At 49.3% G+C, this 25,915-nt stretch overlaps 1 protein-coding gene across 15 annotated transcripts in view; it reads right to left on the bottom strand.

Annotated features, from left to right (window-relative positions):
* AGAP1 (ArfGAP with GTPase domain, ankyrin repeat and PH domain 1) overlaps positions 1-25,915 on the bottom strand; it is a 640,400-nt gene that overhangs the window by 153,027 nt on the left and 461,458 nt on the right. For all 15 annotated transcript variants that reach the window (XM_034955413.4, XM_034955414.4, XM_034955417.4 and 12 more), the window contains one exon: positions 9,771-9,932. In XM_034955413.4, coding sequence (XP_034811304.1) covers positions 9,771-9,932 — 162 coding nt within the window. The remainder of the gene's footprint in view (positions 1-9,770; positions 9,933-25,915) is intronic.

Below are 25,915 nucleotides of genomic sequence, written 5' to 3'. Positions count from 1 at the left end.
TAGCGCACAAGCAGGCAGTAAATCCATGGTGTTCTTCCTTTGCACTGGATGATGTCTCCTGACAACAAATCCAAGACTTGGGAGGGAAGAGTGAAGGGGAAAGGACAGCTGTGATCTGTCCAAGCAGTTTCTGACCTGAGACAGTCCATGAAATCCTTAAATGGCATACGGTGCGTGGGTGAGTGGGTGGATGGGGGCCACAGGGACATTAATCCCACAGCCAGGAATAGAAAGTAGAATGGTCTTACAGACTGAATGTTTGTCTCCCTCCAAAATTCACATGTTGTAGCTCTAATTCCTCACCCCACCAATGTGCTGGTATTTGGAGACTGGGCCTCTGGGAGGTGATGAGGGTTAGATGAGGCCATGAGGGCTGGGCCTTCATGATGGGAGGGGTGTTCTTATAAGAAAAAGAAGAGCTTCTCTCTCTCTGTGTGTGTGCACACCACAGAAGGGCCACATGAGGACACAGCAAGAAAAGGGCCACCTGCAAGCCAGGAAGAGAGCTCTCCCTAGGAAGAGAGTCAGTTGGTGCCGTGATCTTGGACTTTGCAGCCTTCAGAACCATGATAAATGAGTTTCTGCTGGTTAAGCCCCCAGTCTGTGGCATTTTGATATGGCAGGCTGAGCTAAGACAAACGGTAGGTGCAATTTTATTTCATCATCCCCATTTGCCAAGTTGCTTCCACACAGGCTAAGTTTTGCATTAGTCAATATCCCCTTTTGTTTTACATCTTTAGAAAGAGGAATGAAGTCGCCACTGCCTGTGAGATAAAACACTGCCTAGTTTCATTATTGCCAGGCCTGGGAGGAAAGACAAAGCGAGCTCAGCTAGAACATCTGAAAATATAACCCCCGGGCATCTCTACTTCCTGAAGCCCAGGCCGCACGTGTCTAACAGAGCGTGGGAACATCTGAGGGCTGCTGAGGCCGAGAAAAACACCCTCGTGCATGAGATGTGGACCTCTCACACCTTGCTGCTGAACATTTCAATCTGTATCTCTGTACTTTGTGTGTAAAATACATGCAGCTGAGGAAAGCAGAAAGAGTAGATGAGGATTTAGGATAGTAAGGAAGACACAAGTTGAACAGCACTGGCCGCTAGAACCAGCCCCTCTTCTGGCTTCAGGACCTTGGTCCAAGTGGACCATAATTTCACCGAGACTTAAATGACATCCGAAGAGCCTGAGAGCTCAAACATTTTGAGACCATCAAGAAAATGACTTCAAGACAGATCCTAGATTCTGATGAAAGTCGACCAATGCAGGGTCTCCCAAGCTAGCCCGAATTCCAATCCCAGGGTGCACACAGGAAAACACGGTGCCCCGAGTTCTCTGCTGATGGCCACTGGAGCCTGTGAGCAGCTTGTGCTAACCGAGCCCTACTCGCAGAAGAGAATCTCTAAGTCTAGCTAAAAAAAAAGGAGTTGAGGTCCGTCACATTTCTGTATCTTAGAAAGGGACCTTGTGAGTAGTCAGCATTTTTCAAAGGTGAGTTTATGCTTCTGTGTAGCAGGCTAAGGAGCTCAAATGCTTGTCTGTGGCGTCAGGAGTTGCCTAGGTACCCCCAGGAGCTCCAAGCCACCTCCTTACAAGATTTAGTTTGTTTTGACTTTTCAGATTTTTTCCTTTTTTCCTCCTTGGAATAGCAGATATTTCATTGTCTATACAATGCGTGTGAGTGTCTATTCCCCTTTGGGGAACCTCCCTGAGGTCCTCCAGGCAGCTGGGGGTGCCCTGTGCTCCTGCATAACCAAGTTCCCCGGCGTGTTTCTGCTTTCTCCACTGGTCTATGTGCGTCCTGATGGCTGGGCCGCTTCAGTTGATGTCCCATCCAGCATCAGACAAAACTCTTGCGTGCAGTAGGTGCTCAATGAACATTTTTGGACCTGAATCTAACCCCTTTAAGTTTGTGTGTGGTTAAAAAAATTAAAACAAACAAACAAACAAAAACCACACTACAAAAATCCTTCTGTGCGTCGGTTCATCATGATGGGAATCTTCCGTTCTGGCTGCCCCTGCTGTGATCGACTCATCTTTGTTTATTTCCGACCTGCTGGCTTCCACAAAGGATCTGAGAGCGCTTACTGCTTGTGTGTGTTTGTGGCGGCCGGACTGTACCCTGCAGGATGGCTTTTGAGTCAACTGTGCCCAATCTACAATGTCAATGTCTAGAGTAAACCCAGATGATCTACTCAATTTCAGCAAGTTCATTCTCTTGGAAGCTGGAGTTACAACCTGAGAGCAAACTGTCTTTGGAAAAGTCATCTAGTTTGTGGGGAGGAGGCAAGTCCGTCAGGATGCATGGTGTCTCCCATCACTGACAGCTCAAGGGTGATGAAACCCAGCCAGTCTCCTGATATCCTTAGCAGAGTCAAATGACTGCATTTCCAGTGTATCTCCCAGGAAGATGTTCTGATTCTTGGTTTTCCACATTCGCTATAATGAACTGTTCAACTCAGCTATTCAGATGCACTAACCAGTGGTTCACTAATAAGGAAGTTTAATTAATAAGTCCTTATTGTATCAAAAATTACTGTTGATTATGCAGTTTTTAGGGAGCTGATTGTGGAGACTTCTCGTTCCCTTTCCAGGGTAGCTGCCAATGTTAAACAAGAAGCAGACACGGGAGGTGCCGGTGGAATGTTCATGGAGAAGAAAAGGAGAAAACCTGGGGGAGGAATGACAGTAACACTCGTGCAACTGGATCTCCCCTCCAGCCACCTCCAAATAACACAGAATTCAATGTGAAAGCCCCTGTACACTGGATATAAACCTGGAAGGTAACAGTTTCTGGGCCCTGACTCCTTGCCAGTCATGTGCTCACCGTCATGTGCACACTAATTGCACCCCAGGAGTGAGAAAAGATGAGAGCCTTGTGCTAATAAGACTCTTACAACCTTGTTATATTCTAAATAACAAAACAAGCACACTGCCCTCCCAATCACGGCATGCAAAATCCCCAAACTACCCAGCAATGGCTCAAGCTGCATGATAGTCCATCTAACCGGATGGTTACAGATTAACTGAGAGCTTCCACGCACCCACGTATTGCTTTCCTGCAAGAAAAAAAACAACACTGTACGATACGCATGCACGATTCTTTAATTTCTCTCCAAAGTGCCTTCCAAGACATCAACTAATTAATAATAATAAAAAAAAAGTCCTCAGGTAAAAGGTAACTGATCAATAGCAACATCTGTTTCTTAGCATCTAAGTAAAAACAAAACTCCATTTTGTGACTAATTAAATCACCACCACTGGTGTTTAAAGTTGTAAGTAGGCAACATTTAATGAAAAAGTAATGCTTTCTGCAGTTTTATTAAATAAGATAACCATTATGTGCTAAATCTGCACAATAAAAATTAAGCTCTACAACAGGTTAGCCTTCCCTAACTCTTACAACTCAGTGTGTATTTGTGCTTCTTCTGAATTCCCATGCCTTTCTCGAATATTTTGCCTGACATCCTCGTTACAGTTTCTTGCATGTCTTATCTCCATAATCAGGCTCTAAACTCCTTGGAGAGAGAGAGGAACTGAGTTTTATTTCTCAACGTCTCCCATGGAGGCAAGCACACAGTGCTTTCCCTGTGGTGGTTGCTTCATATTTGATGAAAGAATAAAATGATCCACAATTTCAGGTTCTCCTTTGAAAGAGTGAAGGGAAACTAAGTCCTGGGTGACCTCTGCAACTCTGGAGTTAATGAAATTTGTCAACATTTCATTGCTCAGTGAGTGCAGCTGTGATGAGCAATTCATTTTCTACCATAACAGTGAGAGGCCCGTTTGTGACTTACCCTCTACAGGAGAATCTTTCAATATCCATCCAGGATCAACCACACAATGGTGCGATAAAGACCAGAATGAACAACCAAAGGAACAAGATGAGAAGGATAAAATAAATTCCCTTCTGAGACCTTCAGAACAAAGCGCTGTGAACCCAAGGGGGGGATAACACCAGGATTTCTGCATACCCTCTTGTATAATAAGATTGGGTAAATCCAGTCTGGTCCTGCATTTTTAAAGAAAGATCTTTGCTACACAACTTCTAGATGTTATGAGCCATATAAAAGTCAGTGTCTTTACATGGAATCTGAGAAATATCAAGGAAGCTATTCAGTGTGCCCCACTCCCAGATTCAAAAGCAGCTCCACATACCTCAAAGACTTGCTTTTTGCCTGGTGGAAAGAGTTTGAGGCAGAGAATCAAGAGACAGTTCTGTCACCTACCAGCAACCTGACCCTGGACAAGAAAGCCACTTAACCTCTCTCTACTTCAGCCTTTTCACTGGGGAAACAGGGAAATTAGCACTTAATGCAAACTTGCATGAATGTTATAAAACTAACGAGAACCACCAGGTTCAGGGCCACAGAATGGGACTGCAGAGACCGTTCATTTTAGCAATGACAACCTCACTACTGGACCCGAGATATGAAGATGCCCAGAAAGTACTGTAATTCAAAGACAATGCCAAGAGCTGACAAGCCATTAAAGATCTGCAAAATCCCACTGCCCAGGCGCTTTTCCCTGGCACATACCCTTGAACTTGGACCTGGTTGGGAATCCAGGGCCGTGGTGCAATCACCTTCCAGAGTCCAGGTTCCTCTACCCTGGTCCAACCCATGCCGACCCCATGCAGGGTCGGGGTCACTCCCTCTCAGGTGGCCCTGGTTCGTAGAGCTTTTTCTAGAGCTTTTAATATCAGAATCAAAATCCATCTCCTTGAGGCTTCCACCCATCAGGTCCCATGGTTACCACCTGGGCCATCCAGGACAAGTTGGGACGCCCTTCTTTGCAGACCTTCCATCAGCTGGTCACAGTCACCATGCCTCATGGCCCTCATCCTCATCACCACCCTTCTCTCTGGTCACTGCACGTTCCCTCCATGCACAGGCTTCAGGCCCCGTCACCATCCTGCCCAGTCACATCTCAATTTCCTTCCATTGGTCTCAATGACCACGCAGCACAGCAGCCCATCTGTGACATAAGAGCCTAGCGACGGGCTCTGTCATCCACACATCTCCTGGTAATCCTCAGAACCCAAAATATACACAAAAAGATAAGGGATTCTCCAGTCACAGTCCCTGCTTCTGTAACTTTCCAGATTCCTCCGATTCATTTTAAATTGTAAACCTAAGAAAATAAATGCTCTCCTAGGGCTGGGGTCTGACACCCTCTGCCACCTGGTGCAGAACGAAGTGGCTGTTCTTCAGCAAAAAGAGCACAGCGAGCACCTGCGCAGGGAGAAACTCCAGGGCAGGAACGGCCCAATTTCCATCGGTCACCCTGACAGCCCCGTGTAGACACAGTGTTTCCGGGTTTGCAGCGGCAGGTACTGATGATTCCTACTATTAGCCTTTACTTTCTGAATAAGTGCGCCACAGAGGTAAGAAACGGCCAGAGTGAGAACCTCTGCGCTTAGCTGGGAGTCTAGGAAGACCTTCACGCAGGGTCCTTGTCGCGCACAGCTGGGGAAGGGCACTGAGGTCTGTTCAGGAAGCCGCGAGGGCTCCCTGGGCCAGGCTAAAGCCAGACCCTGGGGGACGATGGAGGGGAGCACACAACCCTGCCCTCTAGAGCTTCGTTTCCTGTGTTTGCGGACCACCAGCAGAGTGGCACGGCACGGGCTTCAGGGGCTTGTAGGAGGTGCTGTGAAAGGCACGAACACTCTACGGCTTCTGTTGGTTTTGTCTTGGTCCTGGGAGCCAACTGTGTGACTGGCATCGTGGGCTCTCAGGGCTTTTGGCCTCTGGTTGGATTTGGTCAAGGAGGGGCCACTGGAGACCAGTGGGACGGAGAAGAGTGAGGTCACCCTCACCTTCCCGGTCACCACAGCCGGACAGGTCTCTTTCTTGAAGGCCACAGCTCCTAGCTGGAAGCTTTCCCAAATAGTTGCCCTCTCCTCACCCCGTTACACCCCGGGTTCTACACCAAACCCACTGTTCTCCCCGCACCTCTGCAGACAGGCCCAGGAAGACTCCTCGGCGAACCAGCCGGCGAGCCCCATCCCATTCCAGATTAATCAGCTGACTTTAATGGATTCTACTGACCAATGGAGTCAAAGGACCCTGAAAAATTTGCTTACTTCAGTGGAATTCTACTTTTCTTATACTCGAAAGAGATTTGAACCTAGTTATTTGTTCCAATAGGGTATATTAAAAACCACAAAATTCAACTACTTTACACAAATCTTCTATAGAAGTTTTATATCTATAATTCCATCTTTTCAGCACTTGGTCAGGCGATAGAGAATACACTAGTAGTAACCAGTCACAGAGCCTTGCAGGAAAGAGAGGCAGAAATGGTTTTTTATAATAGAATAGTATTCTCAAAACATAAAATATAGGCCGGGTGTGGTGGCTCACGCCTGTAGTCCCAGCACTGGGAGGCTGAGGTGGGAGGATTGCTTGAGCCCAGGAGTTCAAGACCAGCCTGGGCAAAAGAGTGAAACTCCATTTCTACAAAAATACAAAAAATTAGCCAGGTGTCGTGGTGCCTGCCTGTGGTCCCAGCTACTTGGGAGGCTGAGGTGGGAAGATCACTTGAACCTGGGAGTTCGAGGCTGCAGTGAGCCGTGACTGCACCACTACACCCCAGCCTGGGTGACAGAGCAAGGACCTGTCTCAAAAAATACAATAAATAAATAAATAATAAATAAATAAAATAAAATAAAATAAAACATATATAACTAGCTTTAGTTTCAAGAACAGATTTTTTTTTTTTTTTGAGACGGAGTCTCACTCTGTCACCCAGGCTGGAGTGCAGTGGCGCGATCCCGGCTCACTGCAAGCTCCACCTCCTGGGTTCACACCATTCTCCTGCCTCAGCCTCCCAAGTAGCTAGGACCCGCCACCATGCCCAGCTAATTTTTGTATTTTTAGTAGAGACGGGGTTTCATTGTGTTAGCCAGGATGGTCTCGATCTCCTGACCTCGTGATCCGCCCGCCTCAGCCTCCCAAAGTGCTGGGATAACAGGCGTGAGCCACTGTGCCCGGCCAGAACAGAAAGTTTAATTTGGGTGTTTTACACAATGTACTTTCAAGGAATTAACAGTAAATAAAACTATCAAAAATATCATATATCACTGAATCTACAATGATATGTTCTGACTTCAGATGTGTTACAATTTGGGGGGAAAATGTGGCTTTGAAAAAATGAAATATAGACTTTTTCACAAAAGTGACTCATTTGTAGTCTGATAAGTAACTTTTCCTAGGGAAAAATGATACATTTTCTTTTTATAAATAACTTATGACTTATTTTCTATTGGAAAGATGTCATAGCCGCTGACGTAGAGACCAGACTCTCCTAATTAGAGAGTGAGGTGGCTCCCTCGGAACCTCTGCCTTGGACTTCCAAACACATGTCACCCCCTTACACATCCATGTTTGAGACACCTGTGATTTCCTAATATTGGAGTTTCCATGGTGCCTGAAATCTTTCTGCTGGTGTTACCACCTCAGCAGTAAGACCCTTTAAGGAAAGGGGCCCCCATTTGCTGCTTGGACAGAGCCCGTGTCTCAGCCTGGGTATCCACTATTGCCTCGCACCCACATACCATCCCACTCACTCAGCAAGTGGACCTGAAACATCAGGCGTCCAACATGGTCACGGTCACTTGTCAAACTTCCTTCAAACTCACCAGTGCTGAATGGAACACTGGGTGGTGCCAGCTGCTCCATTAAATGTGCAGAAACGCTACTGATTTATTCACTCATTTACATAGCAGTCAACACGTGGGTGGGATAATGAACGTGTATCTAAGTGGCAACGGTCAGTTCCTACCAGGTTGTACATTAAAAAAACCCACAGACCTCGGCTGGAAACACACAACAAATGCAAGAAGACATGTACCTGTGAAAGTGAGAACAAGGCCTGTCCCTAAAGGGAATCTGGCGCCCACCCCTGTGTGTGCACCTTAGGGGCGTGGAGGGTACAGGCTGCCCACCCTGGGGGAGGCTAACCTTCTTCCCAATCAGGGAGGGGTGGCTGCACGTGCTTGGCAGGGTGATTTTTGCCCAACGGTTGTCTGAAGGAGTCTTACCGACACAGAGCGCCTGCGGCTGATACTGTTTTCAGTGGGAAGGTCAGTGGCATCTGTGGCTGCTCTGACCCATAACCATTATTTTCCACCATCGCTGACTTAATGGGATTATCCTCACTCCCCACAACATGAGAAAAATCGTCTTTTTTTTTTTTTTTTTAAGACAGAGTCTCACTCTGTCGCCCACCCAGGCTGGAGTGCAGTGGCATGGTCTCGGTTCACTGCAACCTCCACCTCCTGGGTTCAATCAATGCTCCTGCCTCAGCCTCTCAGGTAGCTGGGATTATATGCATGTGCCACCACACCCAGCTAATTTTTGTATTTTTAGTAGAGACAGAGTTTCATCATGTTGGCCAGGCCGGTCTCAAACTCCTGACATCAGGTGATCTTCCTGCCTTGGCCTCCCAAAGTGCTGGGATTACAGGCGTGAGCCACCGCGCCCGACGAAAAATCAGTTTTTATTGGCTAAATATGTTAGCAGGAAGCTTACAGGAGGCAAAACAGGAAGAAATGTGGTGAAGGAGAAAGGCTTCTAACCCTTCTGCGGAGGCTGGCGGGCTACTCAGAGCTCCGAACTTCAGCTTCCTGATGATGAAAGAAATGATGCTCCCTGCCTCGGGTGTTATGGAAACACACAGCACACCCCACACTCTGCCCCTTCCCTGCTAACACATGCACCGTGGGTTTGCGTGCTCCGCTCTGGATATGTGGACGGGATGGGCCACTCCCTCTAATGTGGCCACTGTCTGACAGCTCGCAGGTTTGAACCCTCAATCAAGTAGAGTATCTGGAAAAAGCATGGCAGCCATAGAGAAAGAGAAAGGATGGAAGCCATAAATGTTGCCCCTGGGCATGACACCCTCGCTGAAGACACGCTTTTACCATGTCGGTCTCACAGGTAACCACACTCTCTCACCATTGTCGGTCTCACAGGTAATAATTCATGTTCTAACAACAAGGTTCTCAAACTTTAATTTTTCCTTTAAGTATTCCTTTGTTACAACTGCATTAATTTTACCTCCATAATGTGGGATGTGTGTGTGTATGCATGCGCTTACCTATCTCTACTTGCATCTATGAATTAAAAAAAAAAGGGAATTCGTTTGAAGGAGCCACTTCAGGAAGCTGACATCCAGCCATCAGTGGCAATAAAAACTAAGGAAGGACTCAGGTGAAAGGAGACTCACAATGAGCTGTGACAACTGGAATATTAATAGAGCCCACATGCCAGAAAGAGCTGATGGACATTAACAGAAGAAGTGTTTATCATAACACGTTGCTAAAAGCTGAAATCAAGGCAGGTGTCTGGTTAGTTAAGAGTAACCAATATCAGCGATGATTCCTAAACTAGAAGTGGGCACTGTCCCCAGCAGAGTCACGCAGCATGGCCCACCTTGGCTGGAGAGGACAGTCGCCCAGGCTGCCAGGGTGGGGCGAGACCTCAGAACTGGATCAGGCTCGTGGCTGGGAGACCAGCACTCCTACCCGCTACCAGCGACGGCGGCCAAGAGTGATGACAGCGGATGTGGTTGTGTAATATGAGAATCAGACAGTGATGAAAAGGTCCCAAGGGCCCTCTCGTGCCACCTTGCAAACAGAAAGCACATACGGTGACCAGCATTACTGTGCATTTGTTGTGCTAAGGGTGTCTAATTTCACGCATTTGAAAAATAACAGAGAATTTTCCGCAGTGGAGACTCTCTCCCGGGGCACCGCTGAACCCTTACCTTCAGCAGTGCCGGACAGGCCGTCGGCTTTGAAGTTGCTAGTGCTTTTCTTCCTTCGGTGCTTCTTTCTGTTGGCGTGAGGGGAGGGGGGCGGGTCGAGCTTGGGGCTGGTGGTGCTGGAGATACTGGGGCTGGAGCATACGGAGTCACCCAGCCCTGTGTCTGCCGTTGGACCGGAAAAGGCAAAAAAAAAAAAAAAAAAAATGCAGAGAGTGAGCACTTACAAAGTAGAATACCCAGAAACAGCACAGCCACGCTCCTCCCATACCACACAGGCCCTGCAAATAACATCCCATTACTGTATTGCTGAGTTGGAGGCCTAGAGCCTCTGGTATGAGATGGGCTCAGTCCCCCTTGCTCTACTGTGCCTCCCGCTATTAAAACACAAGCATTTCTTTTTCTATCAGCAGCATGCTATGGATGCATTCTCCTTCTCTCCTCTGCATGACTGGAGCTCTGCAAAAGGAAAGGGGTGAGTTTATGCTTTTTAGTTATCTTTCTCTTCTTAAAATTACCTTGATATATTAGAAATGAAAACGATGCATTTAAGAATACATTTGGAAATATCATCTTAAGTGGGTTTGACTCCTGTGGGTGCACAGGATAAGGGATTCCTGAGCCTTTCTTCCGGCCTCAATATTACATCTTGTTTTATTATCAGTGAAAAATTCTATGCCATTTTTTTCTCTCTCTCACCAATGTCCAGTGACAGTGTTTGGAAGTCGATATAGTAGGCCTGCCAATTTTTGATTCATTGAAGCTACTTAGAACAGTTTAAAAACCAGTGCACACGCGATTATTCACTATAAGTGAAACTCTTAATGTATTATGTCCATTTGTATCTTTATCAAAGAGAAGGCCAAAGCGGTACTACATGACCAGAACGCGCATATAATTCAACCAGGGTGGAAAAAAGCACACTGAAAACGTGCAGGAAAAACAGGTGGTGCATGCCTACGGAGTCTTGAAAAGTTTTTATTTCCGATTCAGTATCTTTAAGTCCAAAGTCAGAGTTCTGTGCAGCACACCGCACCCATTCAGCTGATATTTTTTGAGCACTGACTGTGAGCCAGCGGCTTTTCAAGATGCTTGGCAGCCATCATTGATTGAGGAGAAACAGATAAACATTCCTGCCCCAATGGGGACTCTGTAAAGTGGAGTGGCAGTGACATGGCAACCGGGCCAGAACCTGGAGTCCATCAGAAGCTGGTAAGAGTTATGCGAAAGACCGAATAGGAACGCGGGGCATCAAGGCTGGGAGGCTGGGGAGAGGCGGCAGTGATGGGGGGTGTCATTTAAAATAGGGTAGCTGGGGTAGGTCTCGCTGAGCACGGGACACTGAATCAAGACTTGAAAATGGCAGAGGAGTGAGAAGGTAATGAGAGCAGAGAAACAGTCAGAGCCTGGCTCTAAGGAGGGAGCCTGGTGTGTTCCAGAAACGGAGAGGGAGCCCGAGTGGCGGTGGCCGGTGTGGGTGGGAGAGGCCTGTGGAAGGTGGCACTGGAGAGGAGGGGGCTCGTGGGCCACCGTGAGGACCCTCGCCTGTGCTTTGGGGGAAATGGGGAGCCACTGCAGGGTTTTGAGCAGAACAGTGACATGATTTCAAATATAAAGATAATGGAAATCAAAATGAATTGAAAATATTTTTATTTTGTGAAGTTCTAGGAAATTTTATCGTATGTTGAGAAATGTGCAAACATACAATTTAAGGTATCTGAGAAATACATACGGTCCCAAGAACACCCTGATGTACGTTCCTGGCCGCCCTAAGGCAGAGACCCCTCGCCCTTCTCTGCACAGTCGGAAGCGTCACCCTTCACTGCATGCACCCTTTACACATGGCAGAAGAGGGCTGTGGGGAGCTCCTCCTGCGAAGGGGGTGAAGGGCCACCCCAGGGCTCCTGCAGGGCAGCCCAGGCAGCACTGGACACCATGAGACCCCTGAGACTGTGTCAACCATGTGCACTCCTTGTGGGTGGTCACTCACTCACAAAAGGCGGAAGCTCCCTTCACCACTTTAAGGAGTTGCGAGAAATGTGGCAATTCAGTGTCTCAGCAACTTTCCCTCTACCAGGCAGGAGGTGCTTCCTATGGACACACATCCTTAGATGCAGAGGCACACGGACAGGTCACTGTCCCCTGGTGGTAGGTGAGAGGTAACATCAATGGCAGAAATCTGGCTGTCAGCTTCCCGGGGTGCCTCTGTTGTGACTCCACCATCATGGCTCCTCTACTGGCCTTCTCGCCCTCTCCTCCATCCTTAGAGGAACAGGCTCCCCTCTCTCCATCCCCAGAGGAACGGGCTCCCCTCTCTCCATCCCCAGAGGAATGGGCTCCCCTCTCCTCCATCCCCAGAGGAACGGGCTCCCTCTCTCCATCCCCACAGGAAAGGGCTCCCCTCTCCTCCATCCCCAGAGGAACGGGCTCCCCTCTCCTCCATCCCCAGAGGAACGGACTCCCCTCTCTCCATCCCCAGAGGAACGGACTCCCCTCTCCTCCATCCCCAGAGGAACGGATTCCCCTCTCCATCCCTAGAGAAATGGGCTCCCCTCTCCTCCATCGTTAGAGGAACAGACTCCCCTCTCCTCCATCCCCAGAGGAACGGGCTCCCCTCTCTCCATCCCCACAGGAAAGGGCTCCCCTCTCCTCCATCCCCAGAGGAATGGGCCCCCCTCTCCTCCATCCCCAGAGGAACGGGCCCCCCTCTCCTCCATCCCCAGAGGAACGGGCCCCCCTCTCCTCCATCCCCAGAGGAACGGATTCCCCTCTCTCCATCCCTAGAGAAATGGGCTCCCCTCTCCTCCATCGTTAGAGGAACAGACTCCCCTCTCCTCCATCCCCAGAGGAACGGGCTCCCCTCTTCTCCATCCCCAGAGGAAAGGGCTCCCTCTCTCCATCCCCAGAGGAACGGACTCCCTCTCTCCATCCCTAGAGGAATGGGCTCCCCTCTCTTGCTAAATGAACATTCCTAGCTTGTCCTGGTCCCATCTTTCATCCTCAGGTGTCTTGGCCAGGTCACTTCCACTCATTCCTTCCTCTCCACTGCATCACTTCTGTCCTCAGAGGTCCCGAGATCTTTCATGCCCACTTTCCTAAACCCCATTATTCCTTAAAGGGTTATTTCCTTAACCCTTGAAGCCACAGTCTCAACAGCAAACACTCATCCAAAGTTACTACCCAACAGGGGCTATTCCAGGCTCTACCTTCAGCAATGCGTTCAGGACTCTTAAGCAATCCACTGAGGCACGTGGTATCCCTACCGCCTCCACTTTACAGATTGGAAAACCAAGGCACAGGGGAAGGTTAAGTAACTTGCTGAAGTCACAGAGCTTGGTCGGGTCTGCTCAAAACCGCTGCAGACCTCTCCAGACAAGGTTCCTATCCAGATAGAGGGTTTAAATCCACTGCGTTTCTTCCTGACTCCTTGAAGTCTGGCTTCCCTCACCACTGCTTCTTCAAAACGGCACACTGTTTCACTGTGCCTTCCTTTGCCCCCGTAAGACTTCCTTTCCCTTATCATGCTAACTGTGCTGGCCCAAGATGCCATGTTTTCCTGCCTCTCCTCCCTACGTCCACAGGGGCATTCTCCATGTGCATGACACCAACACCAGTTCCAGGCTTGGCTCTACCTGACCCTCTCTTCCCTGCAGCCGGCTCCCAAGAAACAGCACTCACTCTGACCTTTGCATTCCGGGCAGCTTTCTCTGCTATCACCTTGGGCTTCACCCTTGAAACTGACACTTCCCTGCCACTTCTGCCCAACTCTTGCTTTCCACGGTGGACATCTGGTAAACATCCTTGGTTAACTGTACCCGAGGTGTAGCCAGCAGTCCTGAGACCCCCTGAGCCTGCACTGTAACAGTTTGGTTGTGGTGGAACTGCAGAGGTGGGAGCGGGCAGGTTTAAATAAGACACTTCCCTTGCCTTGAGCAGCCTGGGACCTCGAGCTCAGTCTGTTTTCACAAAGCCGCTCCATGACTGCCTGCTCTCCATTTAAGCACCACTCACCCCTGGTCCAGTTCTTACCTCACCCCCAAGCCTAGACTGTGCAGCCAACTCCACGAGGTCCTTCTCCTCCCAGACTTTCACCTTTTAAGCTGTCCCATGATTTTACAATACTGATATTTCTAAAGTAGTGGTTCTTACATGTATTTCTGAAATACTAGATTCCACTGAATATCAGATAAAAGCTATAGATATCTTGGAAAAAAAGGGTGAGCCTAATTAATTTTTATTTATGATTTAACAGTGTTCAGAAGCCTCATAACGTTCAGGGGGTGGGGCATCCAGAGACCCCAAGATCATTACGTGATTCTAAAGCAACCCTTCTCTGTGTTATTCAATGCTCAAACCAGGCAGGCAATCTTTTTGCTCATTTTAAATATTTTCTGCCCAGGGTTCCCAAGTCTTTACCATCCCATCCTCTCTATTCAGTGTTAGGAGCCCACTTTGCCAGGTATGGTGCCAGGCCATGGGAAACAATGGTCACTGTGACTGTCTTTGCCCTCAGAGAGCTCAACCCTAGTCCTGCAGGGAGATAAGCAGAACAGGCAAACGCAACTCTCCTCGGCTGCCGGGGGCCGCTATTAACTAATATTATTATATTAAAATCATATTATTTTACTCTGTCCCTTGGGTGTCCTCTCATTTCGACAGGCCATGTTCATCCCCAACTGTGCGTCCTTCCCTCTGTCACTCTGTGTTTGTAACACTCTCTCCCAAACTAACATTTCTCATCTCTACACTCCCACGGAGCCCACAGTTAGGACCTTCTGCACGCGGCTGCCAGTCGCTTATCTCAATCTAACTAGCATGCCTGTGCCCAGGGCAACCACCAGTGCTCGCCTCCCCTGTGGTGACTTGTGCAATGCTGAGCCTACAGTAGGTGCATTATACCATAAACTCTCTTCCGTTATCCAGCGGTTGTTTTTATGAGTGTACACCGCTATTTCGAAGACACTCAGAACACATACATTAGCTATGCCGTCCACACGACAGGCTTCCACAGGGGCGTCGTGGGTCTACCGCTGGGCTCTCTATTCCAGGCCACCACTCTGTGTCTCTGTGTTCTAAGCCTATGCATTGTTACTCTTCACTATCGCCTTAGTTATGCTTGACCGTTCTGAGCATATACTCCCATATATCCATCCACATCAATGAAAAAGATGGTGAACAGGGTGGAGTCAAGATAGAGCTTCCCACCTTAAGATGCACCATCCACTCCTGGAAGATTCTAAGAGTGACCACTGAGCCTAGATAAATTACACTGTCTTTGTGTTCAGCTCACATATCTTTCAACTTGCCTATGAGGAAACCAAGGAACAATCTTGTCAAATACTCTGCTGAGGGCTATATGGTACCCAACTCACACGTATTTTTGACAACTTAAAACGATAAAGGGCCATCTGTTTGATGTCTATCCACTCTCTTTAATAAACTACCTCTGTTCAAATACATCTGTTTCCTTTTCTATGTGCACACAAAGCAGCCCTTTAACAACTGAATTTAGAATCCCACCTGGTTGTGACCTGACTCACTGGCATCTAGCTCAGAATTCACGTTTCTGGAAATCAAAATGGCACGTCTGTTTCTAGGCCCCTTCCCACTTTTAGCTGTAGAAAACTTTTTGCAAAACAGTTGACAGAGACAGGCCCCTCTCATTTCCAAGCTTTCTCCATATCTTGGAATATTTATAATTCTCTTGGTGAGTCCGAGCAATCCCGGACTCACCTGGAGGAAGCAGCTAAGTGGCAGTCCTGGGAAGGAGACAGCACTTGGAAACACCACCACCCACCTTCCTCTAAGAGACCACCACAGCCAACCCATCAGCATTTCCTCCACATCCACGTTTTCCTTTTGTGTCCTTCCACACGAGCACTTCTAGCCCCAGGGGACTCTGGATTCCCACAGATCCACCGGTTCTCCAGGAACCCCCACCCAGGACCTCTGGCAATGGCTGGAGACGTTTCTGGGTATCAAACTGGGTGGAGTGGAGGTGCTACAGGCATCAGATGGTAGAAGCCAGAGGTGCTGAAAAATGCCCTACAATGCACAGGACAGCCCCTGCCACAAAGAACAGTCTCAAATACCTAAAATACCAATAGTGAGAAACCCCACGGAATTTCAACCAGAGCTTCTAGTTTTCAACCTCTCGCACACACCTCCTTTGGAATTTTGGTCTGTCTGCATCTCAGCCTCCTGGGTGTCCTCTCCAGCACCCTGGCCTCTGTGCCACTCCACCCTCATGAAGCTCTTCTGCCCTGGACCTCAGACACCCTCTCTCATGGTCTCACCCAGGCTTGCTACCAGCAAGAACCACAGTTTCTAGGGTCTAACTGCCACCCCCACCCCTGCCTCGCCAGCTCACTAGACCTTCACTCCCGTGGCTCCTCTATGCCCTGAGTTCCATGCCATCTGACGTCCAACCCACTCACATCCCACGGTTTTTCTTATACAGCCGGGCAGCATCCCACACGACTTGAAACTCACCCTTGTAAGTTTCCCTTCTCCCACCATCTCTCCTGAGTAGGAAGCCCCAACTTCACTGACTTCCAGGCCTCCACCTGCTCGGCACCGTCATGGGCCAGGGCTGGGAGAGGGTGGTGCCATGCACACCGGCCTCCTCTGTGTGGTCAGTGTACCCCTCAGTGGCCTCTGGCCTGCCCTTCAATCCTACCTCACTTGTGTAGTAACCCACTTCCCACTCTCCAAGGGGCTATTTCAAAGCTTCTCCTCCCGCTTCAAACACCCCACGCCCCACACCATCCTCACGATGACCTCACTTTTCACTTCACTGAAACCAAACCAAACCAAACCAAACCAAAAACCAAAAGCATCCATCAGAAGAGGACAACCTCCACCCCGCCCTGCCCCAGCCTGTCCCCAGCAGTCTCCATGGGCGCGGGGCCCCTCCCCTGGGAACTGGATGCTCACCCACCCTCGCTCACCCAGCACCCGGCACTAAACATGAGCTGTCATCTCACTTTTTTTTTTTTGTGACGAAGTCTTGCTCTGTTGCCAGGCTGTAGTGCAGTGGCGTGATCTCGGCTCACTGCCACCCCTGCCTCCTGGGTTCGAGAGATTCTCCTGCACCACGCCCAGCTAATTTTCATATTTTTAGTAGAGACGGGCTTCAACATGTTGGCCAGGATGGTCTCGATCTCTTGACCTCATGATCCATCCGCCTTGGCCTCCCAAAGTGCTGGGATTATAGGCATGAGCCACCACGCCCGGCCCTGTCATCTCACATTTTTAACACAACTCTCCCTTGGCCGCACAACTCCACCCTGGACATTTGACTCCTGCCCTTCTTTAAAGCACAACTCCCTAGGGCCTGTCCCTCTGCACTGCTGTCCACGGCTGGCCTCACTCCAGTCCCGCTCACATCCCACCAACCACTGGTGTGTCCTTGCTGGGGCCGGCAGCACCCTGCAGGTGCTGCATCAGTGGACAAGGCTCAAAGCAGTCACACCGGTCTCAGCAGCATCCACACAGCTCATCCCTGCCACCTTAGATGGGGAGCTGTGTGGAGGGGTTCTGCTAGGCAGGCAGAAGGGACACCAGGAAGTTTCAGACTCCAGGAGCCAAAGGAGAAAGCCCCAAGAGAGGCCTTCACCAAGCTGGCCACTGGTGCATCCAGCCCCTCCCGGCCCCCTGTGCTCCGTGGCTCTCTCCACATGGGGACATGACATGCTCCATGCGTGTGTCTTTGTTTACGGAACATCTTCCCTATGAGCGCTCGAGCTTCAGGAAGACGGGCCTTCGCTCATCCTCTTCACCAGCACACATCCTTCCTGAAACATATTCAGGATGAGTAATAGGGTTCGATACGTATTTAAGTTTTATGAAAGAACTGACCTCTGTGTGACAGACACTTGCGTGGGTGGATGGAACCGACCACTTTCTGGTGTATCATACAGCAGTGTATCAATTTTGCGACTTAGTTTTAAAACTAGCCACAAGCACGCTTTTGTGCCAAACCACTGTCCTATGAGTTTCCGACCATTTGGAATCTATTTTTAGGCGAACGACTGAGTCCATGAGTGAAGGCTATTGACACGGAGAAAGCATCTCCCTGTTGAGTGTCCCCACGCACCAAGTGTGCCCTAGGAGCCGGCCGCTGTCAGAGAATAAAGGGCAAGACCCCTGTCCCACGGGACTGATTTCTAAGGAGTGAAGAGAATGCCTATCAAATTTCTTGCCTGATGCCTTCCATAAAAGACGATTTTTCTTGGGCCCTGCTACTTGAACAAAGAAGGAAGAGGGGAATCCCATCTCCAGCAAGCACGCCGATGGCAGGGGCCACAGGTGCAGGGAGAAGTGAGGTACGGAAGAGTCCGCACGCCCACCTGCACTGGACCGAGCATACCCAGGCCACCTCCAGCCACCCCAGAGAATGGGACCAACAGGGAGATGAAGGTGTCATTGCACCGGGAGAAAGCCCAGGAGAGGGCCGGGGAGACAGAGAACAGAAAAATGTGAGCCTTGTCCTGGCCACTGCGGGGAGAGGGAGGCAAGCTTTTCAGAGGACACAGGGTTGTCATGGGATAAAAACAACCGCAATCTCAAGAATGGAAACAGAAAGCCAGGCCAGCATTCATGAGCTCCTTGCAATCGTCCTCAGGAGGCTATGACTTGAGTAACTGACATGTGCAAAGCACCTGTGATCCTGGAAGCAGCACCAGCCCACGCTCTGATCTGCTGCTTACAGGGCCGAGGTCCTCCAGGGTGGGTCCGCAAGCACCCTCCCCGCCCCCATTTGGAGGCATGGAGTTGAGGCAGTGACTTTCCAGGCCATGCTGCAGGCAGGGCAGGGTGTGTCTCTGCCCACTGCGTTCCCCTGCCACGGCAATGCTCCAACACTCCATAGCCCAGGCCCTGGACATTTTACTCCAACTTTCTTGCTGGAAGGAGACAACCAGTGGCACCTGACCACTCAGAGGTGGGGTGTCTACGGTGGCCCAAAAGGGAGGCACTCAAGCCCTTAGAGAAGCCACGTGCTCTGGGCTGGGGCGGGTGGGAGCAGGTTTGGCAGGAGCGGACAGGCAGCCAGTGGGGAAAGTGGCACAGCTTTGACAGGAGGAAGCTCTGGTACCAGTTCCAGATGCTTGCCTGTGGGAGGGCCCGGCTGCAGCAGCAGGGGAACCGGCTACACGAGGGAGTGGCCACCACGGTGCTGAGAAGGTGATGGCGGGGTGAATTAGGATGTGAATTGAGGGGGGCCGTGGCAGGAGACAGAAGTCGGGCAGGAAGTGTCACCTGGGACTCAAGACCAGTGAGGACCGACCAGAGAGGACCCACCTGGAGGCCAGGCCCTGACCTCTCCTGGGCTGGGTGTTCTCATGGCAAGAAGGACCGGGTTCCCGTCCACTGGGCGCTGAGCTCGGCCACGGGAATATGAATGCCCCTGGCTTCTAGGTCTCGAGAGCTCGCTTTCAAGGAGTTGTTTAACATTCCCCTGGTTTAAAATATGAGCAATCACAACGCACTAGGCTTCCACGCTGTGCTTTTCCATTCCAACTACTCCCCTCGCCTGACAAGGTATTCCTCAAATTGAAGAGGCCCCGAAAGCCCCGCCTGAGACACTGTAAATGAGCTCCAGCCGGCCCACGGAGCGCCATCCGCTCCTCCTGGCTGCATACAAAGAATGCATTTTATTTTGTATCAATTACCGGGCACCGGGACAGACGACTACTGTCGACGGTGTTAAGTATGGGAGGGGAGAGGCGAAGAGAAAAAAGCCATGCCAAATTAAAAAAGCGAGCGCCTCATTACTCCACATCTAAACCGGCTCTGACGGAGGGACTGGGGTCCCGAGCTGCGCGGCGCTGAGCCGGGATGGGCCGGCACCATCCCGCACATTCAATGTCAGCCATTAGTTCTTCCCAATCGGGCATCAATGTTCAACGCACACCCCAAAAAATATATAATACGAGCAATAATGATCACAATCTGCAGTCTCTCCGAGCTTCGGAACGTGAAGTATGAGTCAAAGAAGCAGTTTCACTTTTCACTCGGAGAGCTGACAAGCATGACTAGAGGGGGAATAAAATAACATTCCGTCCGCATAAATATCAAGCAGCCTGCTTCAGACTGATGGGCCAGGAATGTATTCTTAGCTATCATTCCAGCAGACAGGCCCAAGGACACTCATAACTTATTTTACAATCATTTAGTTTCAGCTCAAGTGGAAAACGTGACAACTTATCTCTGCTGACAAGATGCCATATCGAACCTTACAATTAACTCTCCTCCGATTATCTGCCCAGCCGATCATTAGCTGGGCAATTTTTGATGAACCATTGCAGGGAGCTCGCCTTGGTGAGGGTCCTCGCCAGGTGTGCTGATAGGTTTTTGATATCCCGGGTGATATTCAAGAGATGAGTCTCCGTGCTTGTGATTCTCATGTCCCTCGCGCTCCAGAGGGTCTCTAAATGTGTCCGCTGGGGGAGGTGCTGGGCGTAGGTGCACTTGATCTCTGCAAGCCTCCCTGCTGCAAGGACTCCCGCTGTTACTGCTGCCGTTAGCAGGGCCCTAATCCCCTCCCGGGTCAGATCTTCCCTGACCCTGGAGCCTGGATTTCAGGGAGTGCAGGGCCCTCCAGAAACACCTCCAACCACTCTCCCTCAGGGGACTTAGTTTGATGAGGGGCACGCCACAAATTTGCTAGAAGGAGGCAACACTCACTCTGGGAGAGCTGCAATGGTTCCCGAAGGGTTGGCTGTTCATTTTCTACATGTTGATTAAAGATACAAAATGCTTTAAAACATGTTCATAAAAAGCATGCATCTATATGGAAAAACAGGAAAAGAAAGACAAAAGAAAAGAGAGGAAAATGCTAAGCACATATGTATCGGCCCCCTGCCCCCGCTGGCTTCCACCCATACCTTAATTTACCTATTTGGCAGTGTCAGGTACATGACTAAAAATCCTTTTTTGTTTAGTATTAAAAGAATTTAAAATTATCAAAGACAGGCCCATTTGTAGGTGCCAGGAGAGGAAATCAGTTGAGGGCTGAAGCCCCCTGTGAACTCAAGATGAAGTCGTTGTAGGAACTCGTAAATTAAAACGCACTTCCTTTGATACATGGCCAACGATATAAAGCTAATTTGGATCTTTAATAAGGGCTCTGTTCTTTCTGAAGCTTACAGAGATGTGTAGGCCGGTAAATAAAGAACAGGCCACCTTTGCCATCCAAGGAAATCACAACATCCTAGGTCTCTGTTAAAAGGTGAGTGTGAAGTGAGGTTCAAAACCTCACCCCTTCACACAGTCCTTTTGACGGGAGCTTTCAGCGGGAGGAGGTTGACTTGAATTCCCCATCTCTGAAGATGTTTTAGAGACTGGCATTATTGTCCCTTTCCCTTTGCCGCTCACACAGAGGTACACAATGTCAGAGGGGCAGCGGGGACACGGCAGGGGGCCCAGGAAGATGACAGGTGTTGGCGAAAGGAAAAGACAACACAGTGTCAGACTGAGTTATAAAAACGGGGAGGAAAGGAATACAATAGGAGGAGCCAGAACCAAGAGAACACACAGGAGAGAAGAATTGCCTACTTGGGCCATTTTCAATTACGCCCAGAGATCTCTCTAAATTAAGCCTAGTCAGTAGGAATTTAGGAAATTTGATCTTCCATTGAGATGAGGACCTTGATTACTGAAATATGTTTATAAAGTCTTACAAAGAAAAAAGTACATATTCTGACCACCAATTCAAGAACAGAGTTTCTTTTTTGAGACGATGAAAATGTTCTGAGATTGACTGTGGTGATGGTTGCAGGTATCTGTGAGATACTAAAAACTACTGCATTGCACCTGTTAAATGGCAGAAGTGTGTTATGTGATTTTTATCTGAATAAAGCTGTTTAAAAAAAATGGGAGAGGTCGTTGTATTAAATGCTACAAAGCAATTAAATAAGGAAGATTTTAAAACGTCCACTATACGGTCTAGTGAGATGGGGGAGAGGGTCAGAGGGGACAGGAGGGTGGCTGGGTTCCCCCAGAAACTGAAGCTAAAGGCCATCATGAGACTTGGGCCATGAGCTGAGTCTGGATGGACAAATGGACGTGGCTGTCTGGCCTCCAGCCACCTACCAGGATCTGGCTCTACACAGCTGACCCACAGGAGGTCCCAGTCTTGAGCTGCTCATGGGGCCCTACCCTGAAGGGGTGTCCCCAGCCTCCTCCTGACCACAGGTGGGACAGCCCTGGGCTTCTCAAGCTTCTGTGTTCTCGCCTCCCAGGTCATACTCCTCTGCTCTCTCCTCTTGGTTCCTGTCACTTTCTTTGCACCCCATCCGTTTCCTGGTATCTCTCCTTTCTTGTCCACTACAACAGTTTTTTTTTCATGCCAGAGGGCCACCTGGCGCCGAATGGCATCATCCAATTGAAGGGATGACAGAAGGAACACAGAGTGGCCAAGTGAGGCAGAAAGCCTGGGGAAGCCGTGGGGAGTGTGACAGAAAGGAGCATGCTTGGGAATGCAATGCATATCAGGAATTTATAGTTAAGGCTCAAAAATCAAATTGTTCTCTAGCTGATTTTTAGCTGAATGCAAGCAGCACAAAGTTTAAATTAATACGGTGAACTCCGATAAATGGGAAGGCACGATGCGCAGCGCTGTTAGGTGGAAATGAAATCATTTCGAGAGATTCCCGCTTCTCCCCAGCCTCTTCCCTTTTTACATAATCAGCCACTACCATTTCTCAAGTTGGGTGCTCAGATCTGCTAAATTGAAAAGAGATTCTGTTTCACGTGTGAGGGTAAGCAGGCTGGGGAGAGACTGAGTGCATCTTGCAGAAAACTCAATTAAATCAGGAAGGTAATTAGATGTAGGAGCCCTCTTTGATCACATACATTTCTCATCTTTAGAAACTTAGCTGTTTCTATGAAAAGTCACATGCAGTCAAATGACCCACTGCTGCACGGGAAAGTGTCCTATCTGAGTGGGGAAGGTGGGCTCCTTAGGCCAGTACAGCGAGGGGCTTTGTCCAGGGTCCTGAATGCACCTGGCCACTTCACTCTGCTCAAGGTACAGCAATACACCAAACTCAGGCCGCTGCTTCGAAGTACATCCCTGCTCTTATCTACTGACATTATGTGGTTAGAAAAAGTGTGTTGGTGTCCTCAGCTATGGGAAAACCTGATATGCAGAAGCCCAGCCTTAAAAAAGAGGCAGTTTGGTTGTGAGATATCATCCCATGGGTTGAGTGTTAAATGTCATAGAAGATAAGTAATAGGATTCTTTTCTTCTTTAACATCATAAACAGCAGAATATGCTTTGGTTTGCTTAGTCAGTTCCCCGCTGCTTAGATGGATTCCAAATTTTTGACCATAAATCAGTACTTCTGTGTGTTTTCAGTAATTAGGATTATGACTTTGGGGCAGTTTTTGAGACACAGGCTCATGAACATGAGCATTCGTGGGGCTCTGGATACATGCTGCTGAGCCGAAGTTCTGTGCTGCTCCCACCAACGGTGTGTGAGGATGTCCAAGCTGTGTGTCGCTGGAGCCGACATGTCTGTTACACTTCAGCTCCCACCCTGCCCACGTGCTGATGGAGAGGTCCCCACTCCTCAGGATGGCCCGCACCCAGGGTACAAGAAGGAAGCAGATGGAGGTCAGGGAGAAAACTGCATAGTGCTCCATGAACTGGAACTGCACAGACTTGAAGGCAGCTCCAGCCCCAGCCTAGCCACCTGGCCACGTGACCCTGGGCATGTCATCTCTTTTAGCCTCAATTTCTTCACACAGGAAATGAACTAAATAGCACCCCTGAACCTCTACCCTCAACCGGCCTCACCCTACTCTTGCTCTCTTCTCCATCTTGGTCAACTAAGATGGCCAAGAGCCAGTTAAAGACTGACTAAGGCAACTCTACCCTCCACGCCAAACCAAGGGGAGGCAGTGCCATGTGGCCCATCTACTATGTGCTTGGTGTGGGGCTAGACAACATCCAGACACATGGAGGGACAGACAGACCCATGCCCTGGTCAGGCTGTCTCCTAGGAGCTGCGATAATAGCAGTAAATAAGCAAAGCTCCGGCCCTAAAGAGCTTAGGTTCCGGCAAAGGGAGAGAGTTAATAAGCATATATATGTGTGCATATCGACCATGAGGAGGGATGACAAGGGCTGTGGACAAAACTCAAGGACTCACAATGGGGTGGAAGGTGGAGGCGGGGTGTGGAGGCTGCTGGCGTGCTGAAGCCCCCCTTGTTCCTAAAGAACGTGCAAACATGGCTGTCGAGGGCCCCCGGCTTTTCCAGACAATTATCATTCACACAGTTAAAACGCAGGACCTCAACAAAGAACCGTAACATACGAGATGCAAGTCACTTCCGCCAAAAGATGAGGCATTGTAAGGAGAAAGTTAGAGAACGATGAGAGAGGATGTTGGGAAATACAGTTAGACCTGCCACAATGAAAGCTGCACAAACCACCGTGCCTGTGAGCAGCTCTTGGAGGGCTGAAGCCTGCCCTTCAGTGGCACAGGAGGCAGCCTCTCTTCCCAGCTCCCTTGGACACTGCACCCCTTTCATGGCCCTTAGTGTGCTATGATTGCTTCTGTGGATGTCTCCTTTATGTGGCTGTGTCCCACTGATTTTTTTTTTGGGGGGGCGGAGTTTCACTCTTATCACACAGACTGGGTGCAATGGCGTGACCTCGGCTCACCTCAACTTCCGCCTCCCGGGTTCAAGTGATTCTCCTGCCTCAGCCTCCCGAGTAGCTGGGATTACAGGCATGTGCCACCACGCCTGGCTAATTTTGTATTTTTAGTAGAGAATAGAAGAAACAGGGTTTCTCTATGTTGGTCAGGCTGGTCTCAAACTCCTGACCTCAGGTGATCTGCCTGCCTCAGCCTCCCAAAATGCTGGCATTACAGGCATAAGCCACTGTGCCTGGCCTGATTTTTAAAAGCACATTTTCTTTTTCAGACAATGTCTCACTCTCACCAGGCTGGAGTGCGGTGGCATGATCAAAGCTCACTGCAGCCTTGAACTCCTGGGGCTCCAGCGATCCTCCTGCCTCAGCCTCCCAAGGAGCTTGGACCACAGGTGTGCCCCACCATGCCCTGATAATTTCTTTGTAGAGATGAGGTCTCACTATACCTCCCAGGCTGGTCTCAAACTCCTAGCTTGAGTGATCCTTCTGCTTTGGCCTCCCAAAGCACTGAGATTACAGGCGTGGAAAAAATTTTCTTTACAGATGCTCAGTGGCCAGCAAGCACCATGCACAAAATAGGTGCTCCGTAATCAAGTCTGTCAAGACAGGGAGTTGCCAAGTAAGACCACTGCAGCACAAAGAACAAACAAAATTTGACTAATGTCTTTGAAATGCTGGAGGGAAAAAAATGCAGTATACTTCTAATTGTCTATTTAAGGCTTAGGAGTGTTGAATATTATTTAAATAGCAGCTAACAAATCTGTATGAAATATCCTTGCAGTCTGAACATTTTGGAGAAAAAAAAATTAACATCTTATAATGATAAATTACGTTTTCTTTTCCCTTGGCCATCACATGTAACCTTTTGTTATGTTAGAAGGCAACTGTGGGAACCATTGGGGTACTTTTTTGGGGGTTAAATCAAATGCTAATTTGCAAAATTCATTCCCCCTTATCTGTCCTCATAGAAATATTTTGTAAACACCTAAAATATTTGAAAAACTTCTTGTTCCAGGTGATTTCATGACTCTCTCCTAAACTGTGGACAGGAAGTTTCATTATGAAAAGGGATCCTTGCGACTTCCAAGCCTTTATTGGAGGTGGGTGGCATGTCCCAGTCAGCGAGGATGGTGATAGCATCGTGGTGTCAGGTGCCTCGTACAGAAGGCCCAGCCACTTGAAAGAGGCCGTATGGGTCCTTCCGCCACACCTGGCTCTAACAATTGCCCCAGTCAACGGGCTGGAGGTCACAGAGCAATACTCTGGCTCTTGGAGCCGCCCAGCCCATAGGGCAGCTTTGAGGGCTTGGGTTCCACTGGTAATTTATCCACAGTGACCCTGAACAGAAGGCCCTGGGGCTGAGCTGAAGGAGGGGATGCAACTGCTCAGGACCACCAGGATGGTGAGGCTCAGCACTGGAGGGACACGATCTTGATGGCACACTCGAAGTCTGTGTGCGCGGAAACTCCAGATGTTTACAGAT

The sequence above is a fragment of the Pan paniscus genome, chromosome 13 (genome assembly GCF_029289425.2).
Source record: "Pan paniscus chromosome 13, NHGRI_mPanPan1-v2.0_pri, whole genome shotgun sequence".
NCBI classification, from domain to species: Eukaryota; Metazoa; Chordata; class Mammalia; order Primates; family Hominidae; genus Pan; species Pan paniscus.
The sequence above is the reverse complement of the archived record's forward strand: the minus strand, read 5'-3'. Positions and strand labels throughout refer to the sequence as shown.